General features: G+C 45.8%; 1 protein-coding gene across 4 annotated transcripts in view; it reads right to left on the bottom strand.

Moving 5' to 3' along the window:
• Positions 1-3,211: 3,211 nt before the first annotated feature.
• APLP2 (amyloid beta precursor like protein 2) overlaps positions 3,212-24,795 on the bottom strand; it is a 75,854-nt gene continuing 54,270 nt past the window's right edge. For 2 of the 4 annotated variants that reach the window (XM_066365240.1, XM_066365238.1), the window contains 11 exons: positions 22,881-23,011; positions 21,725-21,799; positions 20,334-20,492; positions 19,050-19,178; positions 15,579-15,678; positions 13,529-13,681; positions 11,996-12,031; positions 7,507-7,592; positions 6,457-6,531; positions 6,082-6,237; positions 3,212-4,629 (listed from right to left, as the gene is read on the bottom strand). In XM_066365240.1, coding sequence (XP_066221337.1) covers positions 4,528-4,629; positions 6,082-6,237; positions 6,457-6,531; positions 7,507-7,592; positions 11,996-12,031; positions 13,529-13,681; positions 15,579-15,678; positions 19,050-19,178; positions 20,334-20,492; positions 21,725-21,799; positions 22,881-23,011 — 1,202 coding nt within the window. In that variant the 3' untranslated portion in view covers positions 3,212-4,527. The remainder of the gene's footprint in view (positions 4,630-6,081; positions 6,238-6,456; positions 6,532-7,506; positions 7,593-11,995; positions 12,032-13,528; positions 13,682-15,578; positions 15,679-19,049; positions 19,179-20,333; positions 20,493-21,724; positions 21,800-22,880; positions 23,012-24,795) is intronic. The other 2 variants (XM_066365241.1, XM_066365239.1) reach the window with 1 other exon arrangement.

The following is a 24,795-nucleotide window of genomic DNA, read 5'->3' as shown; positions in this document are numbered from 1 at the left end:
AAATTTTTATTTATTGATTTTAGCAAGAGAGGAAGGGAAGGAGGGAGAGAGAGGAACATTGATCTGTTCCTTTTATGTGCCCTGACTGGGGCTCGAACTGGCAATCCATGTGCTTTGGGACAATGCTCCAACTGAGCTACCCAGCCAGGGCCTGATCTCAGTATTTTAACCAGATCTGAGTGAACCTGGCCAGAGAACTCCCAAGGATTCCTCAAGAAAGTCGTGCCCCATCTGACCTGTGGTGGCACAGTTCAGAGCATCGACCTGGAATGCTAAGGTCTCCAGTTTGAAACCCTGGGCTTGCCTGGTCAGGCGCACAGGAGAAGCAACTATTATAAATCAGTGTTTCCTACTCTTCCCCCTGCCCCTTTCTCTCTCTCTAAAATCAGTAAATATATTTTTTTAAATGCTATCCTTAAAAAAAAAAGTCATGCCACATCCATTTTAGAAAATAATTTTTGTATGTCTTGTCCCATTCTCTGCATACCAAGGCCACTCACAGCTGGGAAGCACTGACAGTCTGCAGCTGTTCAGGCTTGTTTGTTACAAGTACCCACAGAGGACAGATGTGGTTTCCCTCTTCTTCACAGTAGGTAACAAGTGAAGATTCCATTCGCCTTGTTTTAAAAGGCCTTCACCTTAGTCCCTGAGAAAAAGAACCCGTTGCACACATCAGACTTTGGCTCTATGCTGAATAGCAAGGGACTCTGTGGCCATGTTAAGACTGTAAAATGAGAGGACCTTTCTAGATCCTTCCATCCATTTTGTGTCCAACACTTCTAACAAGTAACACACGAGACAGCATGTTCCCTTAGAGAGGAACCTGGACCTTCCCAAACCGTAGGGACTCATCCCATCCCAATCTGGGGCTCCTAACATCTGTATCACAGCAACCGAAACCAGAGCAGTTACCAGGCCACCTGGGCTGGCTCCCATCTGTAACTGGAAGCCGTCAGGGAGGTGGGAGGACCTTGTGCCAGTCAGCTGAGAGCGGCCAGCACCCAAGGCTGACAGCAAGGTGGGCAGGGCCACATTCCAGACAGCAAAGCTGAGTCACCGAGGCAGAAACCAGGAGGCGAGTGCGTTTCTTTCAGTGCCTGATGAAGGGAGAGTGCCGTGCTGGGCCGGGCCGGGCTGGGGCCAGGCCTGCTGGCCAGTCCCTGACTTGTATCATTTCCATGACACTTATGTTCAAAACGTAAAAAATCCTTTCCCTGCACATAAGCTACCATTATCTGTAGATCTCAATCAATCCAGGGTGACGGAGACATGGGAGCCCGGTTGCTGACACTCAACTCTTACCCTGAAGGCCCCTGTAAAGGCCCCTGTCAAGACCCCACTTGGATAACGGTTGTGTCAACAGAAGCCACTGCAGTTTCACCAGCCCCAAACTACTGCAATGTCCAGCAGCAACAGGAGCGTTCATAACGGATCAAAGTTCCAACAGTTGACCAGTGGGTAGGTCCTTGTTGACACTGGCTGGTAAGATGACCCCCGTCTTCCAGGGCTGACATTCGTACACCAAATAAGGGGCTGGCTGTGACAAAGCTGGGTTTGGATCTCTGCTCCGTCACTTAACAATAGACTAGGAAACACCTCAGCTTTCTGTACAGCAAGAAAGCCCATGCTCGAAAGGTGGAAACGATAAAACGAGATGCTGCCTGTAAAGCGGCTAGCCAGGTGGCAGGCACTATAATAAATGCAGCTTGGTCTATTAGACTTGGAACCGTGAACGCTAGATCAGATCACACCTTCTGGCTGATTTTGCAGCATTGAGTGGCAATACTCTGCTGCATTCTAGCAGAAACTGAATTAAAAAAAAAAAGTCATTTCATCTTTTCCACAACTTCCCCGGCAGCAACCTGAGTCCTGAGTGGCCAATGCAGGAGGGAGAGGCAGACGAGGAAGTACTGATCATTGCAAAGAACCAGCCTGTTTAACTGGTTCGTCCCAAAGTGCTTCCTGGCCAGAGGCTCTTAAAATGCATACTCCCTATTCCAGTATCCTAGGGACGATACATCATCTATGTGCGCACATACATTTATGCACGTATATGCAATACTGCACCATTTATGTAAACTGGCATTACACTAAACAAGACTGACGACTCTGAGAACAGCCCCGATGTTCCTCTTACACAGAGAGCTGGACATCGAACACGAGTGAAAACCTTCCCCATGTACCAAGTGCTGTGAGCGGGTATCAGGTAAACACACCTCCTCCAATAAGAACACACCTCCTAAGGGCAAGTTACTTAAGAAACTCAGAAATGGAAATACTGAATGCCAACTACAACTGAAGGAAAAAAATACAACTCAAGAAACGAAGGCCGCAAACATTCCTCTGAAAATTCAGCCACAAGCCCTACTCATCGTTCCTAGTACCAAGAAGCGTCTCGTTAATAAAGTATTGTTTTGCTGGACAAAACTCTTGGCTGACTCTTATTTTTTAACCTAAACTGTTTCATTCCTAAGTTTGACCAAAAAAATATCACTATACATTTATAGGAAATCAATAGCTCAAAAGCAAACAGGTAGAGAAGAAATCTTTAGAAATTCTAATACATAATAAACTCAGATGGACTTGCTATCATAAAAAGAAGTAATACTCAAAAATATAGTTAAATTCACTAGAAACTGGAAGATAAAGGCAAAATTATCATTAAGATTATAGAATAAAACTTAAAAAAAGGCTATCAGGGAGGTTTAAGGTCCAATCTCTTAGAATTTTAGAAAATATAGTGGAGAAAAGCATTAAAGAAATGATGAAAGAATATTTCGCTGAGGTTCGTAAGAGACACCTGCCTTTAGGTTTAAATCACTTCCCTGTTATTTTAATGGAATTCAAATTCAAGAGTCCAACTTGCTTGACTAGTACAGTGGTCGGCAAACCGTGGCTTGCGAGCCACATGCGGCTCTTTGGCCAGCTTAGGACCAATTAAGTTAATAACAATGTACTTACCTATACAGTTTAAGTTTAAAAAATTTGGCTCTCAAAAGAAATTTCAATCATTGTACTGTTAATATTTGGCTCTGTTGACTAACGAGTTTGCCGACCACTGGACTAGACTATTCCCGCCTTGGCCGGAAGCCTGAGTCTCCCAGGGGAGAAGACACCCATCACCTCCCATTGTCCCCATCGCCCGGAGGCAGGAGGGCGCAAACCACCATCACAGCACAATGCCAGGCCAACAAAACACAAGGAGTCTTAGTGGAAGTTAAAGTATTTATTGATGTGTTTAAACTCTGTACATTCTCCACAGATCAGATTCAGGAGTTGGTAGGTGAAGTTTACTGTGCATAGTGGGAAGAGACATGGATTAAGGGAAAGGAGGGAAGGAAAAAATAAAAACAGAACAAAACAGTCACAGGGAAATAGAAAAAAAATGCACCACAGGTTACCAGAACCTTCAGAATAAAAAAGAAAGAAAAAGCTGTGAGCATCAACATCAACTATACAAGCATTACAAAGACTTGTGTGAAGGAAACAAAATCTTCAACACTTTGCATGGTGTCTACGGACCATTTCAGTATCCTCCCTCCACATAGAGCACACCTCCCGCGGTCTCTCCAGCCGCTGGCCACCTGTGACTGCAGGCTTCTGAGTGAACACCAGCAAGGCTGGTGACAGGAGAGGGAGGGCAGAGAAGTCACGTTACAATAGGGAGGGCCAAGGGTCAGTGCTGTCCGAGGGAAATCTCCAAGGAGGTAAAGAGAGCACATTTGGACATTACTTGGGAAGGATGTGAGTTGTACGACGCTACGGTAAGTAAACGGTGGACTGTGAAGAGGTCGTATACAAACTACCGGCTAGCAGCTATGGAAGAACTGGATTTAGAAGGAAGGCTGTCATGGATGCCCTAGCCTGTATATGGCAGGCTGGCTAAAAGATGCTGGGACGCAAACGCTTTCAACCTCCTTGGTGACAGGACTTATGTGGAGACACCAAGGTACCCAGCAGTGGGAACACCAGACTCCCAAGAAACTGGTCCTTTAAAATAACTTTGAGAGGGTACCAAGATGTGCTTCAATGGTCTTACAGTTAGTTCCCTGTTTCACAGCAACTTAAAAGGGGAATACTGCCTTTTGAAAAAAACAAAATAAAAACCAGGATGGTGACTGTGCCTTAGTGGGTTTATACAATACAACCAGGACAAACAACCTGCCTATACAGTCTACCATTGCCAATCAACACTGCCATGTCTACAGAGAGCGTGTGAGACAACAGACGCGGAGTGCCTGATTAATTTAAAAAAGAAAACTACATCAGTCAAATATCTGCAATAAATCCTTTCCTCATTTCATTTAAGGTTTATATATCATATATTGTTATATTAACATTTCACCCATTTAAAAGAATGGAAATTGTGATTCTACAGTAGTACTTTATAGTCTTAGTGATCCAAGAGGTCTGAATGCAAGATGAAATCCTCTGGAAGTAACTGTTGGTCAGCAGTCGATCCAAACACTGGGCCTCTGGCCCACCTGCACCCCCGCCAATTGGAAGGGGACGTGCACCTTCTCTCACTTAAACCTGCATCTGCTCAAGATACTTGTAGGTTGGGTTTTCATAACCATGGTTCTGCATCTTGTTCAGGTGACGCTCTTCAGGAGTGAGCATTGGGTCGACCTGGAGGAACAAATGTTATGGTCACTGCAGTGCACCTAAAAGAATGGCACAAGACTCAGAAGAGACAGCTGTTTGCTGTGTAATCCCCTAGGGCCCTATACCAGCCCATTTCTATTGGGTGAACCAAGCAGAAGCTGGTGGTGAGGACATAGGACACGCAGAGAAATGAGGACAGTCCAAGAAGCAATGCTTCTGAAAGCTGGAGTCCTAAAAGCTCAGTCCAAGTTGGAGAAAAGAGTGAACTGAATTTCCTAGCTCCACAGTAACACGCCAGTCCCAGTTCTGCTACTTACCACCTGGGACAGCCTGGGTGAACATCCCCACAAAACAAAGGTCTTTCCCAGCTCTGAAATTCTGAAACTAGGTCCATGTCTCACAGGAGATGAAACCATATAACTAAGACGTGCATCTGAACTAATTTTCCAGAGCATCCTATATTCTTTTTTTTTTTTTTTTTTTGTATTTTTCTGAAGCTGGAAACGGGGAGGCAGTCAGACAGACTCCCGCATGTGCCCGACCAGGATCCACCTGGCACGCCCACCAGGGGGCGATGCTCTGCCCATCTGGGGCGCTGCTCTGTTGCAACCAGAGCCATTCTAGCACCTGAGGCAGAGGCCACGGAGCCATCCTCAGTGCCCGGGCCAACTTTGCTCCAATGGAGCCTCGGCTGCGGGAGGGGAAGAGAGAGACAGAGAGGAAGGAGAGGGGGAGGGGTGGAGAAGCAGGTGGGCGCTTCTCCTGTGTGCCCTGGCCGGGAATCGAACCCGGGACTCCTGCACACCAGGCCGACGCTCTACCACTGAGCCAACCGGCCAGGGCCCCTATATTCTTTATTGTATTCATTTTCTAGAATCAAGAGACTCTCGACATTTCCGCCACCCACCAAAAACAAGTAGTAAGCAGTTCTAATTACAAATCAGCAGAAGATAAAAGAGAGACAGCCTGCCCTGCTTTCTAAATTTCCTGCTGTTTTTTCCCCCTTAAAAAAGAACATTAGTCCCAGTTCATATGTTTAAAACTTAATTCATTCATGATTGTCACTGTTGCCTGATCTGTCACAGACCTGGTTTGTTCCTCACAAAACAAGTCAATAACAACAGAGAAGAGCATTACAGCCCATTCACTCTCAAATATCTAACATACCTAAAGAAAGGAAACTGGAAATAAACAGAGAAAAGTTTCACCCTCTGAAATATAAAAGTGTTCTTACAATTTCCTCACATTCATAAAGCCCAAATTTATGTTAAAAGTCGGCAACGGCAGCCCCTTTGTCATAGAATCAACATAATCCAGTTGGGCTGACTTCCAAACTGTGACCTAATAATCCAGGGAGCAATGTAACTGATGCGCAGTGCCCAGGAAGCACAGACGTTTGAATCCCATACAGCTCCAGCAGCAGAGAGCAAACCCCGCCAGCTCAGGGCCAAGTCGGAAGAAAGCCCAGCTACTCACTTCCACGATCCCATGACTGATGGTGCCATACTGTCTCTTCCTCAGCATCACCAAACTGACAACGATGACCGTAGCAATGGCCACTGCAATGACCAACAGGCCAATGAGGGCACTGCTGCTCAGACTGAAGTCCTCTCGCAGTGGCCCCACGGATTCCTACGGTGACAAAGCAGATGTGCAGTAAAGCCCAGTGACCAGCTGCACGGTGTGGAAGACTGCAAGCCAGAGACAAGCAGCTCAGCCCCGGCCATGCTCCTTTAGAAACCGAGGGAGCACCACCATCGGCTTTCCAGGTAACCAGCCTACAGAACACTCCACTTTTTCCAACCTCCTTGGAGATTAATCTAGCATTGGGTTCTGGGGCTAAACACATACCGGCTCTTCTTCAAGGCCTCCAACTCTCTCAGAATTGAAAATCATTTCCTTAACATCCAGAGTCTCATCAATGACCTGAAACAGCATGAAGAGGTCAGTCACTGGGTGGGTGGGGAACCTTACTATTTGGTAAAGGGAAGTAAATACCTAATGGACATCCACTAACTAAACAGTTCTGTCACATTCATCTAAATCCTCTCCCCAAACTCCTACAGGAAGGAGGAAGTGTGAACGTAAGATTACAGTAGAGCTGTGGATCCTTTATGGGCTTTTTCCTGAATTTTCTCTGGGTGACTGTTGTGGAAAAAACATTTCAGGAGAAATTATCAAGAAACCAGAAATGTGAGTGATAGAAAGTGCTAGCAATAAACCGGAGTATCAACCTAAGGCAGTGTAAGAACCAAAGCCCACTCTACTCCATTTTCAAGTCATGAAATCTCTACTCACTTGAAAGTGGCTTCTGATATTTTATTCACCTCTTCAGTTGCAAATATACTGCTCACAAAAATTAGGGGATATTTTATTTCATATTCATTTTGAAATATCCCCTAATTTTTGTGAGCATATATTCTCCCACTGCACAGCAAGAAATGAGCTACTGCTAAAAAAATATATATATATATATTTGAGACAGGAAGGGAGAGAAGGGGAGGGAGGACATAGAATAAAAAGCATCAACTTATAGATGTGTCACTTTAGTTGTTCACTGATTGCTTCTCATATGTACCTTGACTGGGGGGCTCAAGCCGAGCCAGTGACCCCTTAGTCAAGCCAGTGACCATGAGATCATGTCTATGATCCCACACTCAAGCCAGAGACCCTGTGGCTCAAGCCGGCGACCTCAAGGTTTTGAACTGGGGCCCTCAGCATCCCATGTCAATGCTCTATCCATTGTACTGTAATTGGTCAGACTGAAAAATAATTCTTTACTCTTATACCACATAGAAAATGAACACTCGGTGTCTCATCTAGAAAGCATTTAAAACAATGCCACTCATTCTAATTTTTCTCACAATTAAAACCGGGCAGGTCAGAAGAGAAATGGCTCACCATATTTTCATCCACTTTATTCTTACTGTTAATCACTTTCTCCTCAGCACCGATCAGTCCTGCATCCTGCTCTCCCAATCCAGAGCCTGTGTGGAGAGAGAACACAGCTCAGTTTCCCAGGACAGGCTGACCTCGTGCTTCTCACAGAAGCAACTCCCTCCTGAGGGCAGACAGCCCCTACTGAGTGCTCCCCACCCCCCGCATTCAATATGCTACTTGGTTCCCGTTTTTGAGGAAGCACTGTGCTCTATAAGGATGAATGAAACAGGCTTTTTCCAGAGAGCTGATGGGAATGAAAAGGAAAGAAACTTTACTTGTACCCAACTTGGAAATAATGAAATGCAAGCCTTAAGAGGAAAATGGTTTTTGTAAGAGAAATGGAAGCTGAGTGCAAAGCCTTTCTAGCATGGAATACATCACAAGTAAGGTAACACCCTGGGCGGCATTAGACATTACCTTACCCAGCACCTCCTGTTTAATCATGCAACTTGCTCCTTCAACACTTGGGATTCCCTTCAAATGGAACTGTCAGACCAGCAACAAATTTGGATGTCTGCCTTAAGCATCGTATTTTATCCCACAGGCAATTCTTTCTGCCTAAAATAACCTTCCTGACCCTAAAACCCTTCCTATTTGTCCTTCAAAGTATAGCTCCTCTTGGGAGACATCCCCAGGTTATACCACTTAAAAACCACTGTAATTACTGATTTTCTCCTGTGTTTCCCACCAGGCTGTAATCTCGTAGGGCCTAGATCACAGAGGATCACATCCTTGATGGTTATTAGATAATGAATGGGAAGGAAGTATTCCATAAAAAAGGCAAAACCCGCCCTGGCCAGTTAGTCAGTTAACAGTTTCATCCTGAGACGACAGGGATGTAGGTTCAATCCCCAGTCAGGGCACCCACGGGAAGCAACCAATGAATGCACGACTGAGACAACAAATGGATGCTTCCCTTACCCCTTCCCTCTCTCTCCCTCCATGTCTTTATTAGTGAATAATAACAATTCCCAGGTTAGGGCACATACAAGAGCAGCTCGATGTTCCTGTCTCTCTCCCTATCTCTTTCTTTCAAAAAAAAAAAAGGCAAAACCCTAACACCAGGTGGAAGCTACCTGTCTATAAATAGCAAGAATAGCAACACTCCAGCCTGACCTGTGGTAGCACAGTAGATAAAGTGTCGACCTGGAAAGCTGAGGTCACCAGTTCGAAACCCCAAGCTTGCCTGGTCAAGGCACATATGGGAGTTGGTGCTTCCTGCTCCTCTCCCTTTCTCTCTCTAAAAATGAATAAATAAAATCTTTAAAAAAGGGCCCTGGCCGGTTGGCTCAGTGGTAGAGCATCAGCCTGGCGTGCAGAAGTCCCAGGTTCGATTCCCGGCCAGGGCACACAGGAGAAGTGCCCATCTGCTTCTCCACCCCTCCCCCTCTCCTTCCTCTCTGTCTCTCTCTTCCCCTCCCGCAGCGAGGCTCCACTGGAGCAAAGATGGCCCAGGCGCTGGGGATGGCTCCTTGCCCTCTGCCCCAGGCGCTAGAGTGGCTCTGGTGGCAACAGAGCGACGCCCCGGAGGGGCAGAGCATCGCCCCCTGGTGGGCAGAGCGTCGCCCCCTGGTGGGCGTGCCGGGTGGATCCCGGTCAGGCGCACGCAGGAGTCTGTCTGACTGTCTCTCCCCGTTTCCAGCTTGAGAAAAATAAAAAAATTTAAAAAAATCTTAAAAAAAGGAACAGCAACACTCCCCTTGTCAAGGACAGACACGGCCTGAGCAAGCATCGCTTGTGCGTGGCACTCCAAACGACCGGATCCAAAGGGGCAACGTGCCTGAGCCAGCACAAACCCAGCAAGAGGAAAGTGAGAAGCAATCCTTTTTATTTTTAGCTCCAAAGCATGTGGTTTCTAGCTAGCCTAATATTTTCTCATTAATAACAATCTCTACAGTTCTATATAGCTGTTCATGACTTAAACATTTTATAAACAGATCAACCTGACAGGATCCTCACATGCAAAGGTGATCCTCTGTAAGTGAGTGACATTCAGACAGAAGTGCATGCAAAGCACTGCTGCTGCCCCTGGGCTTGCCAGGGCAGATGATGACACCAGGCCAGCCACAGCAGGGCCTTCTGCTCACAACCAGGCTTGTTCTAGTCTTTTTTCTTTCCTTTTTTAGGGACTTTATTGGGATGACACTGGTTAATAAAATTCCAAAGGTTTCAGGTGTACAGTTCTATAATGTATCAATTGTATATTCTATTGTATGTTCATCATCCGAATCAAGCCTCCTTCTATCACCATTTATTACCCCCTTTACCCTCACCTGCCCCCCCACCCCTTTCCCTCTGGTAATCACCATGCTGTTGTCTGTGTCTATGAGTTATTTTTCAGACTTGTTCTTGACACAGTAATTCATAACAGTTACAGCAGTTGCTGAACTTGCAGGCCAGCGGACGCAGAAACTCAGAACACAGCCAACAATGACGTAACTTTCCTCTGAAGCTTTCACTTAAAAGAATGATTTCACAACTTGATTCTAGGGTAAGTTACATCAGGGCTAGCTTTTGTAGTCTCAAAATGCCAATGAAAGAGCAGCCACACAGCACTTCCACTATTTGGGAGAGAGAAGCGGTGCTGGCGCAGACGCATGCTCACCCTCAGGCTGACCCACTGTGGGCGGAGCTCTGCCCGCCACTCTTCCTGGGGACACCCCCTCAGTGCTGTACTGGGCCAGGGCGGTATCCTACCAGGGAAATAATGTGGCACTGGATCTCCTACTAGTCCAGACTGTTCTAATACTTTATTGGTGATACAGCCCACGTTTCTTTTTTTTTTTTTTTCATTTTTCCGAAGCTGGAAACAGGGAGAGACAGACAGACAGACTCCCGCATGCGCCCGACCGGGATCCACCCGGCACGCCCACCAGGGGGCGATGCTCTGCCCATCCTGGGCGTCGCCATGTTGCGACCAGAGCCACTCTAGCGCCTCAGGCAGAGGCCACAGAGCCATCCCCAGCGCCCGGGCCATCTTTGCTCCAGTGGAGCCTTGGCTGCGGAAGGGGAAGAGAGAGACAGAGAGGAAAGCGCGGCGGAGGGGTGGAGAAGCAGATGGGCGCTTCTCCTGTGTGCCCTGGCCGGGAATCGAACCCGGGTCCTCCGCACGCTAGGCCGACGCTCTACCGCTGAGCCAACCGGCCAGGGCCACATGTTTCTTAAACACTAACCAAAACGACTTTGATTTTATAAAATGGATAAACAAGTGGCTTTAAGAGACTAAAGTTAATGTTTAAATTGTCCCAACTAGTAACAGTTGATGTAAGAAGGCGAAAGCTAGTCAGTCTACCTTCTAAAACTTTCATCTTGATCAACACCTTAGGTTTGATCTACAAACATTTTAAGATGTGCTGTTCAGAGGAATGTTAACACAGTGATGAAGAGGTATATCCTTGTAGGTTAAAAAAACACATTAACATATAAGCACTTTTGTAGATTTAAATCGTACTCTCAAGATTCTTAGAACAAGCTGTGGCCCACTACCACCACCACTCTCTTAGGGAACTCCACCTGGTCCATCGACAATCTGTCTACAAAGCCAAGGGAGGGCTCATGGAACACACACTAAGAACAGGAAACATCAGAATTGACTCCTGGGAAATTCAGGCTACCTGGGAAATTCAGCAGCCGACACTGGCATTTATTGTAACAGAAACAGCATGGGCTTTGAAGACAGAGGAAGCTGGGCTCACAGTCTGGTTTCTCTATCTCTTCAACTCCTTACTTTGAGAAAGTCCTATCACCTCTACGGCTTCTTCAACTGCTGAATCTATAAGAGAGCTAAAAACCCTACTTGCAGTGTGTTTCAGTGGATTAAATGAGATCAGGGTGTGAAGCACTCAGCATAATGCTTACATAATGTTAACTTTTTCTGCAAACTGGACGCTCACTACAGCAAGAATTCACTTGTCCACACCTGTGTCATCCATCAGCCTATAGCATTTGATTAATGCTATAACTCAATGGAAACAAGACAATTGGCAATGGACACATTGGGCACAAAGGGCAAGAAACAGCTAAAAAAGGGAAAAGATGTATGTGGAAGCAGCAGAGAAAAAAAAAAGATTTAAAAAAAAAAAAGAAAAAAGACTCCACTTGACCGAAAATTAAGCGTATTTGTTTTCATATAGCCATTCGCAACCAACCTGTTTAAATTAAATATGCTTTCAAAAGTCTGCCAGGGTTAAAAGGATGCATGAGCATTATTTTGGTTACTCCAGTATTTTCTGGACTTCCAGGAGGCAGGCTCAGGATGGCCCCCTTGTTCCCAGTACCACTGACACTGGGCTCTAAATGCTGGAGACAGGACGACTCTGGCTCCACACACAAGTCTGAAGAAATGAGGTGGAAAAATACCAGTGATGTTATGAAACAGAAAATGAGACGGGACACACTGGGGAAGTGACAGGAATGAAGATCTGAAAGGGAACATCTCTAACAAACCAACCTTTTTTCATTGGGTGGTACAACTCCGGCTGGGTGTCTAGCAGAAAAGAAAACAATAAAAACAAAATAGCAAAAGGAGATTAAGAAAGAAAACAACTTATTTAAAATTTCCTATTTTAGAATCCCTCTATAATATAAACAAAAAGTATTCTTCCTTAAAAACCAGGCCTGAAACATTCATAAACAACTGGTGGTAATGACCAGAGGCAGGCGAGAAAGAAGTAGGTCTGTCTTGGCTCTGCTGGTGGAAATTCTGTGCAATTCCCAAATTATTTAGCTTAGCCCACAGAGTTCTTTTTCTCAGAAATGAACAAAATCAGAAGTTCGTATTGATTATGTTCTCTGAAAGTGAAACGTGGTCCTAGTTCAGCTATGTCCAAACGCTGCCACCCAGACAGGCTGTGTGCGCACGGCCACCACAGAGCCACCACGGGGTCGGGGCTTTCTGACGGCAGGTCTCCAGGATGCAGCGCCATCTCAGCGTGGATTCGGCTCCCTTCTCAGATTCTCTTCTGTGACTGGAGGACCACCTGAGTTGGTACCCCTAAGATAGCTAATTTAGAAGGCAATTAAGGTCTGAAGGCTATGCTGGAGGCTCCCCCGTCCCCACTCGGCGCCTTCCTCAGGCCTCTGTCCAGAACTGTTTATCTGGTCAGAGGTGAGTGACTACCCAGGACTGCAGGACCGAATCATCTTGGGTTCAAATCCTTCCTCTCCACCTGCAAGCTACATGACCCCAGGCAAACACTGAACCTCTTTAGACCTTGGTATCCCCAAATGGTGAAACTCCAATAGCAGGATATTTCGAGAATTAACTGAGAGCATCCACGAATGATGCTTAGCTAAAGCTGGTACTCGATAAGGTCTAGAGCTGTGGCCACTATTTTTATCATCACCTCCATCAGCAGCAATAGTAGCAGACAAATAAAATCTGATTTCACACCCTGGTCTCAGGGCTCATCTCACCAGAAGCTGTTTGTTTCTGGTGCAAACCTGCAAATGTTAGAGATCCCTTTGGATATCAAGAATCAGCAAGGGAACAACAGAAGAAAGCACGCCTGACTGGAAGAACAGGGACATAGCTTCTTGTCCCCACCTACTGGCAGAGCAAGTCATGTCAGCGCTGTAGCCTCTCCACTATCCAACTCCCAAGACTGCTATGAAAAGATAATGACAAAATTTAACGTGAAAGTGCTACTTAAAGGTGAAATGCCCTCCACAAGCAAAGTCTCAGACACACTGGCAGCAGCTGATAGGACAGGAAAACAGTGTCTTAAAGCAAGCCATCTATAAAATGTGAGAAAGAGGACTAGCTTCATGGTGACACCAAACCCACTACAGAGCCTGCTCATAGTAGGTGCTCAATGAACCAAGTTTTTCTTCCCCTGGCCAAGCTTCACTAGGAACACACAGGCTCCCCAACACAATTCCAGTTCAGAAGTCTGACTTCAGTTTTTAACTGCAGTTACCTCCCTTCCCTCCCACTCTCCACCTCCCACCACCATCAAGAAGTTACCCTGGCAATCACACACACCTTCGTTCTCAGGTAAGGATGGGAAGGGATGGAGGGGGTGGAACGGCGGGATCTCATCACTTTCTTCAGAGCTCACCCGGACGTCCACAGGGGTCTCTGAGATAGAGGAAGTGAACTGGTCCATGTCTGCACGCTGCTCTTGAAGTAGCTCATCTGACAAAGACAGACACGCAGGGAATCAGGTTTTCAAGAGGCTCGAGGTTCTAGGCACAGGACCAACAGTGTGAACAAGGCTAACTCATGTCATTACAGAGTGCAAGCTCTGCCAGGAGGAGCACCTCCCAGCGTCCACAGTCAGTGACGACCAAAATACCTTCCCAATTCTGTGACACTGCAGAACCCAGCACTGGGAACCCCAGGGCTCCATCCTGGGCACCACAACTCACTCTATTTAACCAATTTAATCTTAATGGCACAATTTTAAATACCACCCACATATCACGATTCCCTTTTCTGTACCTCACATCTCACGCTTAAGCATTGGCTCATCAATCTAACAGCTTACCTTACACCTGCACTCCAAGTCCAAAAGCAACTTCCATTCAAAGTGTGTAAAGACAACACTTTACCTTAGTAAAGCTTGGCAGCACCACCCACTCGTGTGCTCACAATTGAAAGCTGGGCATTTTCCTTGATGCTCGTCTTTTCCACACTTTCCACCCAGCCACAAGCACCCCCGTTCACCTCCTCCTGGGACCACCCACCTCACTATCTCCTCCATCGTGTCTTAGTGCATACAACCACCTTGCTCCTGGATTTTTACAGTTGCTCCCTGGTGGTTTCCAATTTTATTCTTCAATTCTCCACAGGGCAGTCAAGTAATTTTCCTTTTTAATCTGTGTTCTTATTTATTTATTTTGTATTTTTCTGAAGTTGGAAACGGGGAGGCAGTCAGACAGACTCCCGCATGCGCCCGACCGGGATCCACCTGGCATGCCCACCAGGGGGCGATGCTCTGCCCATCTGGGGCATTACTCTGTTGCAACCAGAGCCATTCTAGCGCCTGAGGCAGAGGCCATAGAGCCATCCTCAGCGCCCAGGCCAACTTTGCTCCAATGGAGCTTTGGCTGTGGGAGGGGAAGAGAGAGACAGAGAGGAAGGAGAGGGGGAGGGGTAGAGAAGCAGATGGGCACTTTCTCCTGTGTGCCCTGGCCGGGAATCGAACCCGGGAAACCCGGGACTCCCGCACGCCAGGTTGACGCTCTACCACTGAGCCAACCGGCCAGGGCCTGTGTTCTTTTTTAAAAGCATAATCCAGATCAAGGCACTCACTAGTTTAAAAGCCTCTAATGGATTTCTACTGTCCTGGAATAAAATCCAAACCCTTTAATATTTCTAAAATCTCCCAACAAACTGGCCTCTGCCTACTTCTTCAGCCTCACTTCTCCCAAAGTCCTGGCCTCCCTGATCTACTCAAATGTGCCTGTCGCTTGAGTTAAACTTCAGGCCTCTAAGTAGTCCCTGCCTGTGGTAACAGTGTCTTCTCCCCTGTGGTCTCAGGTTACTGTCCCTGAGACAGCCTCCCTGACTACCCCATCCTACTTGAACCTCCCCCCACTGCTGTCATCACCATCTGATACTTGTTTTCCTGTCTGTTTCTTTGCTGCTATAACATGAGCTCCAGGAGATATCGTCTGCTTGTGCACCATTTTACTTGGTGACACAGAGCAGACACAATTAAGTATTTGTTGAATAAATGGACAAGAAAGCCAAGAAGAGGGAGGAAAAGTGAGAACATGTGTAAGAGGTGCCTTGAAATACAGCAGCAATCAAGGAGAACAGGTAACAGGAGACGCCCTCTAGTCCCCTGCAATTTACATCCTAGATTTTTCTTCCGGTAACAGAGTGTAGGTCAATGAAATTCAAGGCTCTATGGCTCATAGCCAGTACTTGACCTTGACACATGAACTCCAGACTTCTCAAACCACAGTGTGCCGACACCCAGCTTCACAGCCTCACCTCGTCTTCTCTCTCTAACCTTTCACAGCACCACTCTCCAGACCCAGCGAGAATCCCACCTGACTCTGATACAAGTACAGTCAGCACTCACCAATTTCCTCTTGGATTTCTTGGGCTACATAAGGTACTTTGTAGAGCAGAGAGAGGCTCTGGTTCCTCCTTTCTTCAATCACATGGAGATGTGTCATCACCTGGAAGTACAGTACAGTGAAGAAGCTTTGTCATCAAGACAGCCGGGCCAGGCGGACACCCACACACTTCCGCAAAGGCTAGCTGCAAAGTACATTCTCAGCAGTGTCCAGCAAAGCAGCTGTGCAGAGGGAGTGTATTAATCCCTGCACCACAGCTACTGACCACTGAAGTAGAAGACTGTGATCTGAGACTTTATCCACAAATTTAAGAATTCTCAATTGCCAGTTACTGACTTGATTTCCACATGAGGAACTTACTAACTGTATGGAATGAAATAGAAAGAACCCAGTTTGTACACTGCCAGGTACTCAGTACTGAGTGAATTACAGGAAAGGGTTGGCCAATTTTTACCACTAGTCAGATTAGATGGAATAAAAAGAGAATGAAATCACTGGCTAAAAATTAGCTTGTGGAGAGAAAGGACCATACAGGATTTTGTTGAATAAATGGACAAGAAAGGATTTTGCTTAGTGAACTAACTGCTTGAAATGATTATCATGGTGATAGTTTATTCTTATTTAGTTAAATTAGCTATTCTTTCAAAAGTTTACAGTAAGTTACACACAAACCTGATTTTAAGCGATGCTAGAGAAGACTTCTCTACCATCAGTCTTCCACAGCTCACATCCTTTCTGAATGCAAAATTTCCAAGGCTGTTCATTTTTTTAAAAAAGCCAATAAAACGAATCACTTATTTTAAAAGCTTTTCAGGGTGGAAAGGAAGGTGAGTGGGGCTGTTTCACCACAATGACACAGTGCGGCACATTGTTGCAGCTAACAAGCTACTCGAGGTTATTACGGCCTGGTTACACTTGCCATTACCAAGCTCTTCCTAAAGAGGGCAATCTAAACTGATGGATTAATTATGTGGGCTTGGCTCGATTAACATGAAGGGATCAAAGAGGGGGATTAAATAGAAAGATACTTTTATTGTAGATTAAATCTTCCTCTGACCTTTAAAGCAAGGATGAAGCAATTTAATTTTACATCTGCCATTATTTCAATCAAGTAAATTGATGGGAAAGCACAAGAGTGAATGCCTCAGAGAAAAAATGCAAATAGAAACCAAAACATGGATCACCCAGTCTTAGCATGTGTTGACACTGTTCTACTTCAGATGAATTAAGGAGCCATTTGAGAGAGGAAAGCTCATAGACCTACATGAGGACAAGAACCACAGGGTGGAACACTGGAAATCAGTGTCTAGCAGTGAACCTTTGATCTGCAGCATGGGGGGGTGGGGGCGCACATCACTCACACTCCAAATGTGCACGTTATCATGGGGCTCTCTAGAGTTTAGATAACAGAATACAGAACAGACTAAAGGTTAATGTAATTCAGTAGCCAAGCTTCGCTAGAATGCAGGGCCTAGAGCTGATATTATCACAAGTAGAGCTAGGTTTTTCCCTGAGATTTTCTTGGGAGGGTTCTACTTCTGTGTGACTTGGTGTGGCATTTTGATCTTGCCTGTAGGTCACTCATTCCTTAGTTATTAATTTAATATACCAATTAGGGCTCTCTTTCTACACTCATCTCACAGAACAAACCATTTTTTTCTGTAAAATCCTACACGACAGTCTACTTTCTCCACACACACACACAAAAAATGAAAATATGATTACTTAAAAAAAAAAAAATCAAGGCCCTGGCCGGTTGGCTCAGTGGTAGAGCGTCAGCCTGGCATGCGGGAGTCTTGGATTCGATTCCCGGCCAGGGCACACAGGAGAAGTGCCCATCTGCTTCTCCACCCCTCCCCCTCTCCTTCCTCTCTGTCTCTCTCTTCCCCTCCCGCAGCCAAGGCTCCATTGGAGCAAAGTTGGCCTGGGCGCTGAGAATGGCTCCATGGCCTCTGCCTCAGGTGCTAGAGTGGCCCTGGTTTCAACAGAGCGACGCTCCAGATGGGCAGAGCATCGCCCCCTGGTGGGCATGCTGGGTGGATCCTGGTCAGGCACATGCGGGAGTCTGTCTGACTGCCTCCCTGTTTCCAACTTCAGGAAAAAAAAAAAAAATCAAGCCCTGTTAAGATGCATGCATTGTTCCATCCTAAGCTTCCTGGAAACCACTCTAGGAGAGAGATTCATGGCCTTTCTTCTTCTCTTCCACTCCATCCAGCTTACAGGAAAGCACTCCGCTCCGGGCCACACCACAAGCCCCTTCTCTTATGGTCCCCACATCTGGCCCTTTCCTTCCTGCCCTTAAGGAGCCTAGGTTCCTTCGTTACCCCAAACATACAACTGCTAAAGTGAACCTGTTTAAGGACAATTAATCTTCATCTCTCTAGTGTATATAATTAATTCCGTACCAGACAGTGAGCTGCTCAAAGGACACAGGGACCCAACTTTGCACTGTCAGGTGCTAGGGCAGAGTCTGGCAGGTGGACAGGAAGCACATAAACATCTGTTCAACAAACGGAGAGGTGACCGGGGACGGTTGGGCAGAATACCTTCAATCATAACACACATGCAACAAGTGGTTGGGAGGGAGCGCTTCTGGAATGATGAACAAGTACCCAAACTTACAAGTATCCCCAACATTACAAATGTAAAACCCAAGTTAATATCTGGACAATACTGAATTAGAAAGAGGGCCTGGAAACAAACTCTGTAAAGAAAAACGAGACCTGGCTTGGGACAAAACCCAGGAATACAAAAGTGTCTGTCTAAACAGAAACGTGCCTCTGGTCAGTTGGCTTAGCGGTAGAGCGCCGGCCCGGCGTGTGGAAGTCCTGGGTTCAATTCCCAGCCAGGACACACAGGAGAAGTGCCCATCTGCTTCTCCACCCTTCCCCCTCTTCTTTCTCTCTCTATCTCTCTTCCCCTCCCACAGCCAAGGCTCCACAGGAGCAAAATTGGCCCAGGTGCTGAGGATGGCTCCATGGCCTCCATTCTCATGTCCTAGAATAGCTCCAATTATAGCAGAGCAACGCCCCAGAGGGGCAGAGCATCGCCCCCTGGTGGGCATGCCGGGTGGATCCCGGTTGGGCGCATGCAGGAGTCTGTCTGCCCCCCCCCTCGGAAAAATACAAAAACAGAAACGTATAATGTACAAAAGCTACCAATTTTTAAGATCTGCTTGATTTTGCTGCCTCAAAAAAGATTCCAAATATTTATTCTGGTGGTACCCTAAATCAGAAATAAACTTAGATAATGACTTAACTTACCTCTCAATATAATTATACATTCCTAAACTCTCAGAATATTTTTAAGATAGTACCTTCGCAAAAACCAAAGCTTGTACCTACTGTCTTTGGAAATTAAAAACCATTTTTTAAGGACAGATATCAAGCACTACTACCAGTGTTGAGCAACGTCAGTCAAAGCAGCTGCCCGACCAGAGACACTCCCGGAGCAACTTCTCCTGTCTAGCGCACCTGGGATTTCATCTGGGCAGCCTTTTCCGGGTCGACAGCCAACACATGCTGGTAATGACGGATGGTATGCAGGCGATCTTTGTTCTCAGCGCGGACATAACGCCGCAGGGCCTGGAGAATGCGATGAGGCTGCCGGAGAGAACAGTTGTTTTAATAACCAGAGACTAGGGAATTGAAAATAGAAAAACAAAGCCTTATAAAGTCCCTAAGAATGTAAAGCTCAGCAAAGCCCAAGAATGAAAGCTCTACTTCCAAAAGCCTCTAGCTTACCATTACAAGATGCTACCTTTCTAAGTACCAAAATCTAAATCCCAGTTATATACTAGCTCTTTAGCAAACAGTACTTCCTATAGTTTCTGTCCCACTGTTGTCCTCCAATGTGTGCTCTTTCTGTGGCTTAGCCATTGATGCCCTAATCACAAAGTAGGCGGTGCCTGCATCACCCAGAAATGATCTATCTTACTTATCTGAGAAGGATGCAAATACCATCCTTCCCAGGACTTTCCATCCCCCCAAAGCAAGACAGCTTAAAGGATAAAGAAGTTAAGAGACTACCAGCACAAAAGGGTTTCTATATGAACTACTTTACCCCTTTCTTCATAATTTTATTTAAAATAGAATGGGTTCAGCCCTGGCCGGGTAGCTCAGTTGGTTAGAGCTATGCCAAGGCAGAGAGGTTCAATCCCCAGTCAGGGTACATATAAAAATTTAACCAATAAATGCATAAATAAGAGGAACAAATTGGCATCTCTCTCCCTAAAAAAGAATCAATAAATAAAATTTATAGAAGTTTTAAAATAAGGCCTGGCCTGTTGGTGCAGTAGATAAGCATCGACCTAGAATGCTGAGGTCACTGGTTCAAAACCCTGGGCTTGCCTGGTCAAGGCACGTGTGGGAGTTGATGCTTCCTGCTCCTCCCCCCTTCTCTCTCTCTCTCCTCTCTAAAATGAATAAATAAATAAATAATAATTTAAAATTTTTTTTAAATAAAATTAAAAATTGGCTAACTGCTGACCACCACCCTGAGGCTGTGCTCTCTGTGTAGTTCCTCCCGTCACAGGTGCACAGGCACGCTTCTGTGGAATGCTAAGCTGCTATCAGCAGATACTACAACATAATACCTTTCGGCCCTCCTCTACTTTCCCTACCTCCAGTCTTGTCAGAACTTGTCATAAAGACGTAGTTTCACTGAGCTGTGTGTCATGCACTGGTTCACACAAACACTACTGCAGGGCAGGCACTCCGAGCACACGCGTCACGGGACCTGCTCTGCAGCGGACTCACCCGCGGCGGGTCAGACTGCAAGGCGGCCAGGTAGTTCTCCAAAGCCATTCGGCGGCGGTCGTTCAGCATGGCTTCCACTCGCGCCAGGTGGGTTTCCACCAGTTGCTGCTTCTCGCTGGCTGCTTCTTTCTCCAAAGCTTTCACCATAGCTTGGAAGTGCTAGACCCAGAAAGCAGACAATATAACTCATGGCACCTGGAGGAAGTTGGCAAACACCTTCAGAACCCAATGCTGGCTGCTCCCTACCCAGGGCCTGTGTGAGCCGGCAACAGGTTCAGTGAGGGGAGCAAGGTTAAGATCTAAGTACTGTATTCCGATAGCCTCTGTGACTTTAAGCAAAACAACGTATAAAGAAACCAATTTTATCATGGGCTAATTGCTATAAAAGAGTTCAGTTGCTACAGCATCTCATCAACATCATGATTCGTTGGTGCAATTACTTCCCTGTCTAATGACAGCATGGTAAAGGGTGTGTTAGAGGACTCCTTAGCATCTCCCTAACTGCCATTACTGGCTCCTCCACGTGCACTGCAAGAAATGCTGTGCTTTCCACAGCGCAGCAAGACACCGACTTACAAATCCTCAATCCACAGTCTAATAAGTGATATATTCTGCAACATATCCCGCAATACGGTGACTTCTGCTGAGTCATTCACACTGAAGTCCTGAAGGGCAAGTTGTTATCTGGGAGGCACCTGGCCACATTTAAAGGTACAGTTTAAGACTGTTGGAATAACTTTCCCGCATAGGATGCATTGCCTATCTAGAAATAAACTCTTGGGATTTTCTAGGTGTTCTGAGAAAGGATTATCGTGAGGATAGGTTTCTGCTAAACATCAACACCAACTGATTTAAAACGTTTAAAAGTTTTATGAAATCCAAATCTGTCCTGTAGATTGCTCTCCCTATCCCTATCAACACTCCTCCATTAAAAAGAATGCAGCTGCTGCTAAGATTTCAAGGTTACATTCTTAAAAAGTCAGAGATGAATTGGTATCCGAGTGCCTTCTTTTCTGCCTTTTGACTTTTCATAAGTCTGGGGGGAAACAAGACTTCAATACTGCTGAAAAACAGGTCACAGCCTACAAGTGAAGATGACTGCGCACCTTTGCCAGGAAAGCAGAATTAACAAACAGCTAAGCTAAGGTTACTTGCTGGCAGGAATTAGGTGTGCTCTGGCTGGGGACTTGTTCTCCTTCTCCCATTGGTGAACTGTTCTACAGAATACCAGTTGAGAGATTAAAAAAAAAAAAAAACAGGCCAGTTAAAACTTCCTTGTAACAGAAGCTCTCAACTAAAAGGAGGTGTCAAACTCTAACTTCCTGGGAGTTTGGCTCTGACCACATTTCAAAGGGCCAGGCTAGAAGCTCTGTCCCTGGAGTGTGTCTTACCTGGATCAGTGTCTGCCTCTCTGCTTTAGGGAGGTTCTTCGCTTGAAGCTCAGCCTCTTCCCATTCCTTTTTTACCTAGAACAAAGGCAGAGCACGCTAATCAGAGAGTAATCCCTAAACCGGATAGCTCGGTTGGTTAGAGCATTGTCCTGATGTGCAGAGGTTGGAGGTTTGATCCAGAGTCAGGGCACACACAGAAATGGATTGATGTTTCTCCCCCCCTTACCTTCCTCCCTCTCTAAAATAAATATATGAATTTTTTAAAAATCTAAAACAATTCTCTCCAATTTCTAAAAACGACTGCCAGCCCTGAGTCTAATGTAAAATCTGTGTACAAGGAACTCACACATATGATCCCTCACAAGCTCACTGCTGTTTAAGCCTGTTCACAGAACTATTATGTCAGGAAGGCCTCCGCCTCATTGTTAAGAGAACCTTGGACAAGTGATTTAAAAGTCTGTGCCTCAGTCTCCTCTCCAAAAGAAAAAAAAGGAGGGGTGTTCAAAACATATTTCTCAGAACTGATGTGGATGAAACAAAATAATGAGCACTTCTCCCAAAGTATAAACGCAGCACAGGTGGATGTGAAATGTTAGGTGGTACTCAAACCTAGCAAGGAATTCCCTTTTTAATTTTCTTCCGATCCTTCTGAGTAAGTAGAGGAGCAAGCTGCATTACAGTGCTCATGTTGCTCTAACAGTTACCACTCTTTTATGGAAAAGAAAACGTCCCCGAGACTCAGGATCTTTGACAGGCAACAGCATCTAGCTAGTATCTTGCTTTCACTTAATACATTTCTACACTTACTTTTTTCTACTTACAAATGATACCAGCTATTTAAAACCATGATATAAAATTTCCCTTTCTTTAAAATAAAATTTTAAACTAATTAATGGCAAAAATAAATAACAAGAACATGATAGCACCGTGCTTGCCAAGAATGTGGAACACTAACACCCAGAGGGTAATTATGTTACCATGGAGCTGGGGAAGGGGAGGACTAGCCACACCAAGTAGGTCCCCTTAACACTCTCACACCTCACCTGGGAGACATGTTAGCATGAAAATCCAGGGAAAGGGTGTCCCCTTACTTCGACTATAAACCACATCACCCAGTGCCAAACACCATGAAGATAAGGAAAGTGCTGAGGTTTACCCTGTTCATCCGGTTGTGGTGCCGAATCTCCAGCTGTTCCTTAGCCTTCTGGAAGCGAGCATGCTCATTATCATCTGCAGAGGTCTCAAAATACACATCGACATCATTGGTCGGCAGAGGAGTTGGAGGAACTGAAACAGAATGACAGAAGGAGTCCTCTTTGAGGGTGAGGCCCCAGGCTGAAACTGACTGTGGTCTGGGAAGAAAACCAAGCTCAGGACTGCAGAGTAGACTAGTCTGTCTCGTACCATGCTCAGAGTACAGGGTGTTCCTGTCTGCCAAGAGCCGGCTCTGTTCGATCACACTGGTCCGTCTTCCTTACATATTATTCACCTGCTGGGCCAGTCCAGGTCCCCTGGTAACTGGTACCCCAGTACCCTGGTACCAGCAAGGCATTTACTTATGCCTTCAGGGGCATAAAAAGAAATCGCTTCTTCTATACTGTCCCTCACTTCTTGAAATCTTAAAACCTAGAAGTGCCCTTCCTGCTGTCACTGACAAGGTACTCCCACAAGTTCTCTGTTTGAAAGGAACTTTGGTGCTCAGGTCTCCCCCGTTACATTTAAGTTAGAACCTACCTTGGGGAACTGATTCAGCTGAACGTTCTTTGCATACAGACTGAAGAGATAAAGTCCAAACTGCTCTGGCAACAATTTTTCAGTTTTCATCATCATCGAAGGACTCTTAGCTCCCCCCCCATAACAGAGATAACGGAGATAACACTAAGTTGCTGTATGTGACAGGACAAAGTTGCAACATTTGACAAGGATTCACTAGTGTAAGGATACCCCAACAGGCCATCACCCAGAGAACAAACCCATCAGAACCACCACTCTGTGCTGCTGGTCAAGCATATCCTCTTGGTGGTCCCAGGCAAGGGACCACATCTTACAAAGGAAGGGACTGACAGGTTACTGAGCCAGCCTCTCAGAAATACCTATGGAAACTCTTGTTAGCCCAATTCCCTTGATATTTCCCAAGTTAGGGAGGACTGGTCTGCAACTCGCTATATCATGACATAATGTCAGATCTAAGTGGGGAGTAAATGCTCAAATTCAACAAATTTTATTTCAAAATCAAATCTACCCTTTCCAAACCACCTTCAATAGAACTTTCAAGCAAAGGTGTCACAGACAAATGTAAGCACAAGTGCACCAGCCACTCCAAAGTCTTCATCAGAGCATCTTTCATTCACCTCATTTTATTTACTACACCTATAAGCTACAACTACATAAAATCTTCTGAAGCATATCTGGCTCATACATACATTTAAATAGAATTACAACAGCAACTTTCAAATCAACTAAATTAGGTCATACAGTTTCAAAAACCACATTGCCCATGATACTCAAAAGTGCAGCTGGGAGAACTGCAAAGCCCTGAAGTCCATCCATGCCACTAAGCACGTCGCCACCAGGGATGCAGGCCTGCAGCTTAAAGGCTTATGTTATATGTTGGAGTCTTTGGGTCACATCACTGGGCTGGATAAAAATACCACCAAACACACGTTGCCTCTACTCTCTGGAAACAAAAAGGGAAACAGGCAGCAAGCCTGAAGGTTTGGTTCTGAAGACATGATGGGCTCACCTAGAACCATGGCACTGTATGGAGGGAAAACACCGGCTCACTTGCCCGTCTCAATCCCCTTTAAGGAGAGACACAAATGTGACCACCGGAACAGTGGGTTTTCAAATCATGCCAGCCAGAGGCCCCAACAAAATCACACGAACACATGCTGCTCCTCCGCAAGCCTCCCCACCGTAACAGAAAAGCACAACGCTGCAGACTAGGTGAATGTTCTGAAGGATGGCTCTGATCCTTTTGAGGAAAGATCACCATCTATATATCCAGTAAGATCTTACAGGAGCCCTGATTCCTCAGGTTTCGATCCAAAACAATGCTTTGCTGGCTTAGT

The sequence above is a fragment of the Saccopteryx leptura genome, chromosome 2, assembly GCF_036850995.1.
Source record: "Saccopteryx leptura isolate mSacLep1 chromosome 2, mSacLep1_pri_phased_curated, whole genome shotgun sequence".
Classification (NCBI taxonomy): domain Eukaryota; kingdom Metazoa; phylum Chordata; class Mammalia; order Chiroptera; family Emballonuridae; genus Saccopteryx; species Saccopteryx leptura.
Note: the sequence above shows the minus strand (reverse complement) of the source record. Positions and strands in the feature narration are given on the sequence as shown.